The 14,564-nt window shown below is 42.9% G+C and overlaps 1 protein-coding gene across 1 annotated transcript; it reads left to right on the forward strand.

Annotated features, from left to right (window-relative positions):
* The first annotated feature begins 5,032 nt into the window (after positions 1-5,032).
* LOC130304020 (interleukin-8-like) lies at positions 5,033-8,800 on the forward strand. Its single transcript, XM_056551884.1, has 4 exons — positions 5,033-5,146; positions 5,316-5,448; positions 6,300-6,395; positions 8,141-8,800. Exons 1-4 carry the CDS (start codon positions 5,080-5,082, stop codon positions 8,166-8,168), a joined length of 324 nt encoding a protein of 107 aa, XP_056407859.1. The 5' UTR covers positions 5,033-5,079; the 3' UTR covers positions 8,169-8,800.
* Positions 8,801-14,564: the final 5,764 nt, after the last annotated feature.

The raw sequence follows: 14,564 nt of genomic DNA on the forward strand, positions 1-14,564 counted from the left end.
TGGGAGTTATAGTTTTGAAACCTCCGGAGGTCCGCAGGTTGAAGACCACTGCGGCCTTCGACATCATCCAGCCCCCTCTCACCACCCTTTAAGTTCTGTACAGTACTCACCTCCCCTCGGCGCTGGTCCGGTGCTGCAGGGCTGTCCGGAGAAGAGGTGGTCCGGTGGGATAGTGGTTCCGGGCTGCTATCTTCACCGGGGAGGCCTCTTCTAAGCGCTTCGGGCCCGGCCTCAGAATAGTCACGTTGCCTTGACAACGACGCAGAGGTGCGTTCATTGCCAACGTACTTCTGCGTCATTGTCAAGGCAACGCCTCTATTCCGGGCCGGAAGCGCGGAGAAGAGGCGCCCCCGGTGAAGATAGCAGCCCGGAACCACTATCCCACCGGACCACCTCCTCTCCGGACAGCCCTGCAGCACCGGACCAGCGCCGAGCGGAGGTGAGTACTGTACAGAACTAAAGGGGGGTGAGAGGGGGCTGGATGATGTCGAAGGCCGCAGTGGTCTTCAACCTGCGGACCTCCGGAGGTTTCAAAACTACAACTCCCAGCAAGCCCGGACAGCCCGGACTCCCTTTTTATTCTATGGATCTGCCTGCCTAAGATTCAGTACTCTACTAGGAGGGGAAGCGCCCGGAACTCAGTCCTCCTTTTATGTGTCCCAGGCCTTTGGTTCACATTATTCCAGACTGTATTAGAAATGCTGAGTGACTAGCTCACTCAGAGAGGACTTCAGGAGCTGCTGACCTCATGTTCACCGAGCGATACTACATGCAGATATAGGTGTTGTGCCCTGAGCATGACCACTTCTGGTAAGCCTACCTAATTATCCTAAGGGGCTCACCTGTCTGAACCATCCGCACTAGGAGCGCACCTCTCTTTTTGTCTTTTTCTCTACATGTTACTTATATGTCCACTTAAAATATAGGATAGTTAATTTAACCCTTAACTACCCCCATTAGTGAGTGTTGGGGTTTTTGTTTAAATCCCCATGCAAATAAATGGGAAATGTATGTTCCCACATAATTTCCATATGGCTGGAGATATTTCAATACCTGGTACACATATTACAGGTCGGGATATGAGGATGGGAAGGGAGGTCGTGATAGGAGGACTGGATAGGAGGACGAGATAGGAGGTCGGGATAGGAGGTCGGGATAGGAGGTCGGGATAGGAGGTCGGGATAGGAGGTCGGGATAGGAGGACGAGATAGGAGGACGAGATAGGAGGACGGGATAGGAGGACGGGATAGGAGGACGGGATAGGAGGACGGGATAGGAGGACGGGATAGGAGGACGGGATAGGAGGACGGGATAGGAGGACGAGATAGGAGGACGGGATAGGAGGACGGGATAGGAGGACGGGATAGGAGGACGGGATAGGAGGACGGGATAGGAGGACGGGATAGGAGGACTGGATAGGAGGTCAGGATAGGAGGTCAGGATAGGAGGTCAGGATAGGAGGACTGGATAGGAGGACTGGATAGGAGGTCGGGATAGGAGGTCGGGATAGGAGGACGGGATAGGAGGTCGGGATAGGAGGTTGGGATACGACAACAATATATGAGGACGGGATATGAAGTCAAAAGCTTCCTCCTTTGTTTATTTTCCTCCCCAACAAGGATTAGGAAGGAAAAACCGGGCAACGCCGGGTATTAAGCTAGTGTGTATATATATATATATATATATATATATATATATATATATATATAAACGGAATGAGTATTTAACTCAGGGAGAGTTCACCACTCCTGGTGTGACGGAGCTTTCAAGGGCCACTAAGCACTCCGCAGGCATTAATCCCGATTAGCTTTTCATATTCCGCAACTGGAGCTAAGCTGATTCCAGGGAACATCGTCTGAAAAGGTGATGTAATGAGCTGATTTGCATATTCCTATATATATATATATATATTCCTATATATATATATATATATATATTACCCATTTGCAACAAAAATGAGCATAGAATCAGACAAATGGACATGAAACATTGAAAACAGATTTGGCCTAAAGTGGGCATTTTAGGTCAAATCTGGCTCACATGTTAGATGCTCAATACACCATAACAAAAAAGGCAGAAATTGTTAAGGGACTTTCACAATCTGATCATGTGAAAGTTTACTTTTATTTTTAGCTCCTCGTGAAACTTTTTGCTATTTTTTTTTTTTTTTTAAGGAACCTGTCAGCTGTCAGATCCACTGTCAGATTAGGCTAGGTTCACTGTGTGAACCTAACCTAATAATGTATGTGAAATAATTGTATGCAATTACCATATGAACAGCTTGGTTATAAAAACATTTCTTCATTTAAAAATATTAACCCCTTAACACTTTAAGGACCACAGGTTTTTTCATTTTTGCACTTTCGTGTTTTCCACCTCACCTTCTAAAAATGCTTTCAATTTTGCACCTACAGACCAATATGAGGGCTTGTTGTTTGCGCCATCAATTGTACTTTTTAATGACATTAATCATTTCACTACCAAATTTATGGCAAAACCAGAAAAAAAATATGTATGGGGAAAAATTGGGGGAAAAAACGCTATTTTGTTACTTTTGGGGGCTTACGATACTACGCAGTGCCATTTCCAGTAAAAATGACACCTTATATTAATTTTGTAGGTTCATACGATTACAAGGATACCCAATTTATATAGATTTTATTTTATTATATTTATAAAATAAATATAACTACAACCACAAAATTAGTGTGTTTAAAAATGTTATCTTCTGACCCCTATAACTTCTTTTATTTTTTCGTATACAGGGTGGTTTGAGGGCTCATTTTTTGCACCATGATCTGAATTTTTTATTGGTACCATTTTTGTTTTGTTGGGACTTTTTGATCACTTTTAATACATTTTTTAGAGTGACCAAAAATACGCAATTTTTAATTAACATTATATTTTTATAGTTCGGACATTTATGCATACATGTTTATTTTTATTTTTGTTTACATATTGTTATTATTTTTTTTTAAATGGTAAAAGGGGAAGGGTGATTCAAACTTTTATTACTGAAGGGGTTAAATCATTTATTAACTTTTTAAAAACTTTTTTTACACCTTTATTTTAGTCCCCATAGGGGACTATAACATGCAATAATTAGATTGCATACACTGAACAATGCTATGCCTTAACATAGCATTGATCAGTGATATCTGTGCTCGATTGCTCAGGCCTGGATCTCAAGCTTGGAGCAATGGAGCGACGGTTGGACAGCGGGAAGGAAGGGAAGCACTCTCCTGCTGTCTTCTTAGGTGTTCGAGATGCTGCAGTTTCACCACAACGGTCCCAAATAGTTCCGCTGAACTAACCAGCAGTGATTTCTCCCATTTTATACACCACCATCAAATGTTTATACCAGACATCAGCCCGATCGGCGATGTCCGGTATTAGCCACGGGTCCTGGTTGCTGATAGCAACTGGGACCTGCCGGTTATGAAGCGTGCTCAGCTCATGAGCGCGCTTCACATAACGGGAGCCAGCCACGGACGGTCCGTGGTCGTTAAGCCCATTGTTCCCTTGAGGACACCCAATTTTCATTAACATTTTATAATAGTTCATACATTTCCACACACAGTGATAAGAAATATCTTTGAACCTTCTCCAGTACTGTAAACAGCATTCCATGTGGTCTGATAGGGATTTGTACAGTGGTACAATGATTTCCTATGCCCAATTTGATGCACCATATGATTTTATTTGCCTTGGTGGCAGCTGCCTGACACTGGTCGATGCAGTAAAATTCCCTGTCTACTAAAACTCCCAAGTCCTTTTCCATGTCAGTCGTTCCCAGTGTTTTCCTATTTAGTACATATTCCCAGCTTGGATTTTTCCTCCCCATATGCATAACCTTACATTTATCAACCTCATCTGTCACTTCTCAGCCTTAGTTTTCCAGTTTATATCAGGATAGTTAAAGGGGTACTCTGCCCTTAGACATCTTATCCCCTATCCAAAAGATAGGGGATAGGGTGTCTGATTGCGGGAGTCCCGCTGCTGGGGGCCCCCGTGATCTTCCTGCTGTTCATTTAGAGCTGTCACACCCCCTCCCATATTCTTTCATTGAGGGGGCATGGCCGTGACGTCACGAGTGAGGCGTGGCGATGATGTCACGAGCCTCTGCCACGCATCGCCAGTCATCAGGCATGGAGCGAAGTTCACTCCATGCATCGGAAACTGAGAGAAGAAATGGAGTGATTTTCCCACAGCAACCAATCACAGCTCAACTTTCACTTTACCAGAGCTCGTTAGCTGAGCTGTGATTGGTTGCTGTGAGAAAATCCCTCCATTTTTTTCTTACACAGTTTGATAAATCTGGGCCATTGTCTTCAATGGGTTGGAAAATCTGCAGCAAAATATGCATGTGTGACCGTACCCTTAGAATCAATACCCCTTTAAATTAACATAAACAAAAAAAAAACACAACAGTTTAATATAGATGGAAAAATACACTTGCTTGAAAGTGGTCAAACTCTACAAAAAGGTGATTAAACAAGTTCTACAAACAAAATAAGTAAAACTGCCCTTGTATATTAAATCCTTGCTGAGACCTGGACTAGTGATATGTATGTATGGAGGAAATGAAATATAAAATAATATAAAGTATTTTAATTCATGCAGTGAAAAGTTTTATCAACCTAAAAAGACTGGAAACCTATTTAAGTATAAAATACAGGGCAGCACTTATATTGCACAAAAACTACATTCGTCCTTAACAGAAATAAGAAAAGTTATATAGCTGCGTGCAAAAATGTTATGTCAGAATTCATTTTTTGCAGATGTAAATATGCACTTAAGGCGGAATATAAAAAATTAAATAAGCATCCTGTTTTTGGAAAAACAACAACCACACAATGAGTTGATCCAACATGTGCTGCTGTAGAGTTTTCTCAGGTTGGGTTTCCCCATATCATGACACTCTTACTAATCCTTAGGGCATGGAAATTCCGATTATGCAATCCCTGTCTCCTGTCTGCACAGTATAAAAGAGAGCACTCACAGTTTATTAGCACAACTCCTGGGACAGAGCTAAAAACCACATCTCATAGCAGAGTCAAAGAGAGAACATTCCTAGCCATGAGAACAAGCATGAATATCCTTCCCTTTCTGGCTGTCTGCCTGACATTCATTGTGCTTTCAGAAGGTAAGAGCTGACTCACAAATATTAAACCCTTGACCTGAACTCCAGATTATGACCGAACGTAAATATGTAGAAATGATTGCAATGTTAATGACTAATAGTTAACATATTATAGGACTCATTACAGTGTTGTCGAATATATATTCTCTAACAACTCTTGTTTTTATTACAGGAATGTCTTTAAAGAGGGCTGGAGAGCTTAGATGTCAGTGTGTAAAACTAGAGCGCACTCCGATACCTTTAAAGCAAATCCTGAACTTTGAAATCATCCCTAAGGGCCCCCACTGCAAGAATTTGGAAGTCATGTAAGTACTGGTTTTACTTTCCTCTAAAGCCTACCTGCGCAATAAATATGTTGCCTATAGCTGAGCTAACGTTGCATGGTAAAGATATGTACTGAGCACACAGATTGGCCCCATTGTCATTAAGCGGGGTTAAAAATCCGGGGAAAATCCATGTGTGAACATAGCCATAGTGTGCAAAGTATATTAGAGTAGTATTCCATTATTGATACATCAGTTATAGATAGATAGCTAGATAGATAAATAGATATAGATAGATAGATAGATAGATAGATAGAAAGAAAGAAATTAGAAAAAGAGCAGCACAAGTCCCAAGAAAAAAGTAAACGGGTGCACGCTGAGCTTCCATTGCCGTTATCAATGATTGATAATATATGCTTGATAATGGCAATGTGAAGTTGCTGAAATGTAGCTCACTAAGGAGTGAATAAAGACAACATTTCTTCACTATCTGGAATGCCACTGCTTCTTCAAGTTGTAGCTATTTGGATCCCTGACCCTGATCAACAACAGGAGGCACCCGCTCACATTTACGTCTGGAATTGCTGCTTCCTTTGGATAGATAGATAGATAGATATAGATATGAGATTGATAGATATGAGATAGATAGATGATAGATAGATATAGATCGATAGATAGATATGAGATAGATAGATAAATAGATAGATATGAGATAGATAGATATAGATCGATAGATAGATATGAGATAGATAGATAGATAGATGTGAGATAGAGAGATAGATAGATAGATAGATAGAGAGATATGAGATAGATAGATATGTATATACTGTATTTGTATGTTTACCAATTATTCTATTCAGAATCTTAAATATTATGGTTCTGTCAATCTACAGTGCCACGGTGAAGACTGGTAAAGAAACTAGTCAAGACGTATGCTTAGATCCCACCGCTCCATGGGTCAAGAGGATTATTGACAGAATTTTGAACTCGTAAGTGAATTTTTACAAAAATAAAGGGTTTTATTAAAAAACAATATAAATGAACTAGGGACATGTGGTATGTCAATTATTCAGGCCATAAAGCTTAACCCCTTCCCTCTTTGTCAATTTTTTTATTTTTCTACTTTTGTTTTTTCCTCCTCACCTTCAAAAATCATAACACTTTAAAATTTCCACCTAAAAATCCATATGAGGGCTTGTTCTTTGCAACAAAAATTTTACTTTGTAATACCATTAATAATTTCACTACAAAATCTAGGGCAAAACCAGAAAGAAATTATTTGTGGGGCATAATTGAAAAAATAAAGCCATTTTGTAATTTTGAGTGGCTTCCGTTTCTACGCAGTGCAGTTTTCGGTAAAAATTGCACCTTATATTTATTCTTTAGGTCCATACAGTCGCAGGGATACCCAATTTATATAGTTTTTTTTATTTTACTACTAAAAATGATAACTACATTCACCAAAATTAATACGTTGAGAAATGTCCTCTTCTGACCCCTATAACTATTTAAATTTTCCATATAAGGGGCAGTATGAGGGCTCAAATTTTGCACCCTGATCTGAAGTTTTTATCGGTACCATTTTTGTTTTGATCTGACTTTTTGATCACTTTTTATAAATTTTTTATGGTATAAAAAGTGACCAAAAATACGCTATTTTGAGCTTTGAATTTTTTGTTTGCCATTGACCGTGCGTTTTAATTAATGATATATTTTTATATCGCGGCAATACCACATATGTTTATTTTTATTTACACAGGTTTTTTTTTTATGGGAAAAGGGGGGGATTCTTACTTTTATTAGGGAAGGAGTTAAATTACATTTGTGATCGGGGCTCCATACGTGTACTAGTGACAGGAAAGATTGCCTACATACCTATACAAGATCTTACCCTAGCATAACGGTCTGAGTTGTGCCATAACCGCGCAATGAGGGCACGCCTATAGAGGGCATGCACTATAGTGAAGGAATAAAATAAGGGAGGGTTGGGATGGTTCGACAAACGATACGTGCTCCGCCCCTGTAGGAGAGGGGGAAGTTATATACACACGCCCCCACCTGTTCCTAATAAGCCCCACCTGGAAGTGCAGGGAGCGATAATTACTTCCGCCCCTCGCACAAATACAGCCCATCAGGCTTTATACTTACTACACTTTATTTCCCAAAGGGGACTACAACATTGCACACACTGATTTCTTACACTGATCACTGCCATGCAATAGCATGGCATTGATCAGTGTTATCACCACTCGACTGCTCCGGCCTGGATCTCACCGCAGCAGTACTGAACAGCACCACTGAGCTAACTAGCAATGCTTACTTTCGTTTTAGACATGGCGATCAAGTTTGATCGCCGCATCTAAAGGGTTAATGCCAGCCATCAGCCCGATTGGCATTGTCTTGCATTAACCGTCGGTCCTGGTTGCCTATAGCAACTGGGACCCACCAGGTATGATGCACACTCACCTGCTGAGCGTGCGTCATACCTCAGGAGCTGCAGATGGACGTTAATGAACATCCATTTGCGGCAAGGGGTTAATACTGGAGACAGACAAAACATCTCAGGGGGGACAGTGCATGTTCTGCTAATAGCCCAGACCAGCAGTTTAATTTTTTTGGCCTTTTCTAGGGAAAGGCCATTAATGTGTATTCCTGTAATGTAAATAAAATGGCGCCAAAAGTTACCATGATTGATTGGAATAAACATTAACTATTATTTTGAATTCTTTTTCAGGGCTAAGACTTCAGCATCTACTAAATAAGAACACGCAACAAGTTTTCTGATAACTAAAGTGAAGGCTAAAAAGGAAGATCTCTGTAGATGAATCCATACAGGAAATATTACCTGGAAAAAGCTACAGAAATGGACATTTTCTACTATGTAGAATATAATAGATTAAATTGATCACATCATCCTTCTAAAAAGTAAAAATAATAACCTTTAACCTTGATATAGTATTTTATTTCCTTAAATTATAGTCTTTTAAGACTTCCATGGTGTTAAATATACATTACCTTCATTTGTGTATTTTACCAGGAATTATGTAATGTATAAAAACTGTCAATCAGGGAAAAAGAGTTGTATCAAATAGAAGCCAGGTTTTCACTGACAATGGCATGTAAAAATTGTTTTGTTTTTTTATTGCTTTTAGTGAGAATACAGCGAATTTTATGTGCTATACAACACATCAGTATTATTTGCATTGTGTCATTTTTGTGGCAGAATGCTTGAAGGATAGCTTATTTATATGTGAAATTACTGTAAATGTAATATATTGGTGCACAGATATATTCTGTAGTATGCCTAATCTACTATAATGTGTAATTTATTTTTACACACAATCATGTAATTATTTATAATGTTGTTTATTATCTCCATTTTTGTTAATTTATTATCCTCTCTTGAATTTTAATAAATGTCTTTATTATTTTGAATGAAAATTGTTGTCTTAGCTTGATTAAAAAATTTAGTTCCAAGTAACACCAAAAAATACATCAGCTACAACCATCGATTAACCTGTCCTGTGTCAGGAAAGAACAGGAAAAAATTGGTATGGACGGAATCAGTAAGTTTCGTTAGCCTATAACTGTCTTAAAAGGAACATCTTATCCCCTATTGCAGCAATCTCTGGCCCGGCACCCTGCCATTCTGAAAATTTATGTTCAGAACATCAGCTTTGGCCAGGGTCGTGACGCCACAACCCCCCCCCCCCCCATTCATACAGTTGTCACGCCCCCTCCCATAGACATGAATGAATCGGGCGTGACGTCACGACCATGGCTGCCCAGAGCTGGCGTCCTGTACATAAATGTTCAGAACACCAGGGATGCCGGGCCAGAGATCAGTGTCCAGATCCCCGCTATCACACATCTTATCCCCTTTCCTTTGGAAAGAGGATAACGTGTCTAGGGGCAGAGTATCCCTTTAAAGATGAAGATTTGGTCATGATTTTCCACTGCTTAAAGGAGCAGGGATTCTATTTCTCCAGATATGCACAGTTCCTGTACAGTAGTATTGTAACGTTCAGCGCTCCGGCTAGACGCGCTTTCCTCCTCTCTTCTGCTCAGCCGGCGGGGCCAGGATTTGCATCGCAGGAAGCGCCCGCATGCGAATCCCAGCCCGTCACTCACCTCTGCTCTCTGCTGTCCCTCCGGTCCTCTCCTCCTAGGGCGTGTGCCAGAGCTCTAAGATTTAAAGGGCCAGTGCGCCCGTAATTATTATCCACACCTGCACCTATCCTATAAGTATCAGCACCTCCCACTAACCCCTACCGGATCTTTGTTTGCCTTAGTGCCCTAGAGAAAGCTTTGTAGTCTTGCCTTGCTGTGTTCCTGACCTCATTGTTCCGTGATCTGACCTTGCTCCTATGCCGCTTGCCTATTGACCTCCTGCTACGTTCCTGACTTTGCACCTGTGCCACCTGCCCTGACCTTCTGCTATACAGACCACGAGTTGCCGTATCCCTCCCATGCCTCGAATTTCCTCAGCCGCCTGTGTGGTCGAATCGTGCCAGGGGTAGCGACCTGGGTGCCACCTGCCGCAGCAAATCCATCCCGCTTTGCCGTGGGCACTGATTTCATCATATCAGTGCATAACACTTTCTTCTTGTCCCCACAAGAACAATACAAATTCAGTCTTAAAAAGACCACAAGGCACGCTGCGCTATCCATGATCTCTATTTTGGATATGTCTTGTTCAAAGAACTTATTTTTATAAGAGGAACAATCATAATTATGTTATTGAACTATCAATAGCCAGACACTCTGTTGTAATGATTGGCAGCAGTGATCCTGTCGCTGCTGGTCATTTAACCTGATAACGACCATGGACATCTATGCTCGTCCAATGGCCGTTAACGGAGTATGACTCGAGCCCGCATCATACCGGCCGGCCCCCAGCTGATTCCTGTAGCTGGGTGCCGGCGTTAATAGCCGACATGCGGCGATCGCCGCTGGCGGCTATTAACCCTTTAGATCGTCTAAAGGTGCCTGTATCCAGTCCCTGGTGGTCCAGTGGGGTGGATTATCCACCCTCGGCGAGATCGCGCGCGGGGGGGTGATCCACTACTGAGGTAGCCTGAGGGCTTACCTCTCCTGCTGCGGCAGCTCCGGTGCTCAGAATGATAGAGCCTGGCAGGGCCAGGCTTTGTCAATCGAGCGCAGAGCACACAGTTCAATGGGATTGTATGTAATCTGTATGATCAAATGATTCCTCCTAAAAGTCCAATAAGGGGACTAAAAGTGTTAAAAAAAAAAAGTTTTAAAAAAGTTTAAAAACACACCCATTAACCCCTTCCTTATTAAAAGTTTAAATCACCCCCCTTTTCCCAAATTCCATATAAAAAAATATGTAAACATAATAAAAATAAATATATATGGTATCGCCGCGTGCGTAAATGTCCAAACTATAAAAATATATCGTAAATTAAAACCCATGGTCAATGGCGTATGCGCAAAAAAATGCAAAAATCCAAAATAGCGTATTTTTGGTCACTTTTCATACCATAAAAAAAGGAATAAAAAGCGATAAAAAAGTCCAATCAAAAACAACATAGGGAGAGTTGCTTTATGGCAGACACAGGGCATAGGGGGTTAACAGACACCGAGCGTCTGCCTCACTTACTTGGTGAGACCATACAGTAAAAGTTGCAGCTTACTGCTAGTATGGTTAATAGAGGAATACAGTGCCATGATCCTAGATCCTGGAGCGGAGGGGGCAGGGGGGGAGAGTGAGGCCGGAGATGATTCCCCTCCCTGTCATCTGTCCATTAAGGGTGCGTTCACACTCCGGAATTTCGCGGTGTGAACATAACATTAGTGTGAATGGGTCTCCGCGAGACCCGTTCACACTGCGGAATTTCAGCGGCGGACAATTCCGCCGCTGAAACTGTTCCGCGCAGAGAAAGAACATGTTCATTCTTTGCGCGGATTCCACGAGCACTGCATAGCCGTCAATGGTGACGGCTCAGTGCCCTGCGGCCCTACCTCCGAAGTAGCTCCGGCGGCGGCCGCCAGGCATAATCTCCGCTCACGGAATTCAGCGAGCGGAGATTCCACAGTGTGAACGCACCCTTACAGAGCGCACAGCACTAAGACTGAGGAGCTCCGTACACCATAGCACGGCCCAGACAACAGACAGTGACAGTGATGGATGCGAGTAGTAAAACTTTTCACTGTCACTGCTGTATAGGGAGGAGGCACACTGGTGGGGAAACACTGAGTTAGGCTCCTTTCACATTGCCGTCGGGACCCATCACTAACGGGTCTGTCAGGCTCTAGTTGCCGACAGGTCCCGATGGACCCTATTCACTATGGACCCTATTCACTATGAGGGGGTCCCGACGGACCAGTTATTTTTTAGCAGTGAATAGCGGGAGAAAATTTGTGCGAGCACAAATTTTTCTCCCGTTATTCCCAATCCAAAAATAACGGCTTCACACGGCCAGAGACAAACGGAAGTGTGAAAGCAACCTTATTCTGTTACCTAACTGTTTCCCCACCAGTATGCCTCCAGCTGTGGCAAAACTAAGACTCCCAGCATGAAGGTCTGTACATTCACACGGACAGAGGTTTAACAAGTTTAAAGGGGTACTCCACCCCTAGATATCTTATCCCCTATCAGTGGCGTCGCTAGGGGGGGGGCCAGAGGGGGCCATGGCCCCCCCTAGATCAGGCCATGCCCCCCCTTTGGCCCCCCCAATTTAAAATAAATAGGGGTGTCCCGATACATTGATGGCTCCGCCCCCAGCACAGGAGAGGATGGGCCGAGAGCTGACAGGTCACACAGCAGAGCAGCCGCTTCATGTGAGGTGAGTGATGTCCCATGTCCTCCCTCTCTCCCCCCTGATCAGCAGTATAACCCAGGGCTGAGTATTGTGTATGATGTGGAAATGTCCGAATTATAAAAATATATCGTTAATTAAACCGCACGGTCAATGGCGTGCGCGCAAAAAATATCAATAATTCCTATCAATGCAAAAATGGTACCGTTAAAAACTTCAGATCACGGCACAAAAAATGAGCACTCATACCGCCCCATACACGGAAAAATAAAAAAGTTATAGGGGTCAGAAGATGACAATTTTAAACGTATTAATTTTCCTGCATGAAGTTATGATTTTTTCCAGAAGTACGACAAAATCAAACCTATATAAGTAGGGTATCATTTTAACCGTATGGACCGACAGAATAAATATCAGGTGTCATTTTTACTGAAAAATGTACTACGTAGAAACGGAAGCCCCCAAAAGTTACAAAATGGTGTTTTCTCTTCAATTTTGTCTCACAATGATTTTTTTTTTTTCCGTTTCACCGTAGATTTTTGGGCACAATGACTGACAAAGTAGAATTGGTGGCGCAAAAAATAAACCATAATATGGATTTTTAGGTGCAAAATTGAAAGAGTTATGATTTTTTTAAAGGCAAGGAGCAAAAAACAAAAATGCAAAAACAGAAAAAACCCCGGTCCTTAAGGGGTTAAAATTGCCCCCCCACTTTTGTCACTGGCCCCCCATGTGCCCCCCCTAAATATGAATGCTGGAGACGCCACTGTCCCCTATTAGATGGGGATAAGATGTCTGATTGCGGGGGTCCCGCCACTAGGGACCCCTGCGATCTCGGCTTCGGCACCCCCTGTCATCACTGCACTGAGCAGTGTTAGTATTAGAGGACTTTTTACCGTGCTTCAGAGAAAGCATCCCTGTATCCTGTAACTTCGGTCCCAGAAGCCTTTCTTGAGCCAATTCCACCATATCTTGGTCTCTGCTCTCTTTTAGAACTTCCTGGTCCTTTTTCTCTTTTTCATATTTCCGCTGCTTACACTGGAGCTTAGCGGACTTCATCCTCTCACTGTCAAGTAACTCTGTCAAGTCCCTGACAGTATCTTCCGAAGACAGCAATTGTTTCCTCAACTGTTCATTGTCCGACAGCACTGCCACCTGCTCGTAGAGCTGCGCTCCCAGCAAAACCAAGGCAGCTACGTGGGACCTTCTGCGCATTTCGTTCTGCGCTTCTCTTTTAAGATCTTCATGTCATCTTCCAGCTTTATATATTTCAGCTGCTCACTCTTCAGTTGTGCAGAGATCATCTTCTCACTGTCCAGCAACTGTTTCTTGGTCTTCTCTAACTCATTGATAAATTTTCCACTCTCACCAATCTGTTCAGATAGATCTGAGATCTCCTGTTGCAAGTTCTTGTTTTCCTGTTTCAGAGTCTCAACTTGTTCCAGGGCCTCCTCATACTGCTCACGGAGCAAGTCATTGTCATGACGAGCAGACTGAAGAGCATGTGCAAGGGGACTCTTCGCCTTGACTTCCTCCTCAAGTTGTCTCTTAGCTTTAGAGACACTCTCCAGATTGCTGACAAGAGCCTCAACTTCCATCTTCATTTCATTCTTCTCTTTTTCTATTTTTTTCCATGGCTACCAGCCTAGCCTTGTGATCACTCCGCAAAGCCTGATATGCACCATGTAGAAGACTCACTTCTTCTTCCTGAAATGACATCCGCTTGGCCAGACTCTGGACTTCACTCTCCTTGCTGGTCACAAGACCCTAGGAGCGGGACAGTTCATCCTGCAGAGCCACAAACTCACTTCTGTGGTGCTCAATGACTTTTTCCAGCTGAAGCCTCACTTCTTGCTCTTTCTTAAAGTCAGCAAGAGATTTGTCCCTCTCCTCTGTCATGCGACGTACCTCTTTTTCTTTCTCAGTCAACTTCACAGAAACCATCTGCAGGGATTCTTCCAGATTCTTGATCTGCTCCAGTTTTTCCCAAGGCCAGCTCGTCTTTTCCGAGACCTTTTACTGACAGCGGTCTCCTCACTCTCGCTGTTAGACCTTGAGACATCCTCTGGTCCTCTGTCAGACACTCGACCCAGCTCTTCTCCATCTCTAGATGAAGTCTCCCCCTTTTTCGGGGTTGCGGACACTTTTGCTTCGTCATCATTATCATCAACAACAGGTGCCACCGACACCTGGCCCTCTTCCTCTCCCACCATGCTGGCAACTCTGGAGACTCTTGCTAAACACTCCCGTCGGACCGGCAATCCCTTGGCGGTAAGTTTGTTGCCCCTAGCAACAACTTCAATGGCTCTGGGCACCAGCGAGTCAGGGTGATTCCCGAACAGTTCCTCTGAACTGTTTCTTGGCTCCTTGGCAGAC

This window comes from Hyla sarda, chromosome 1 (genome assembly GCF_029499605.1).
Source record: "Hyla sarda isolate aHylSar1 chromosome 1, aHylSar1.hap1, whole genome shotgun sequence".
Classification (NCBI taxonomy): Eukaryota; Metazoa; Chordata; class Amphibia; order Anura; family Hylidae; genus Hyla; species Hyla sarda.

Bases quoted from the DNA above. Each gene is read 5' to 3' on its own strand.
- LOC130304020 (XM_056551884.1), top strand. From the start codon at position 5,080: ATGAGAACAAGCATGAATATCCTTCCCTTTCTGGCTGTCTGCCTGACA. The intron at 5,147-5,315 runs GTAAGAGCTGAC...TTTTTATTACAG, and splicing joins ATTCATTGTGCTTTCAGAAG to GAATGTCTTTAAAGAGGGCT. The intron at 6,396-8,140 runs GTAAGTGAATTT...ATTCTTTTTCAG, and splicing joins ATTGACAGAATTTTGAACTC to GGCTAAGACTTCAGCATCTA.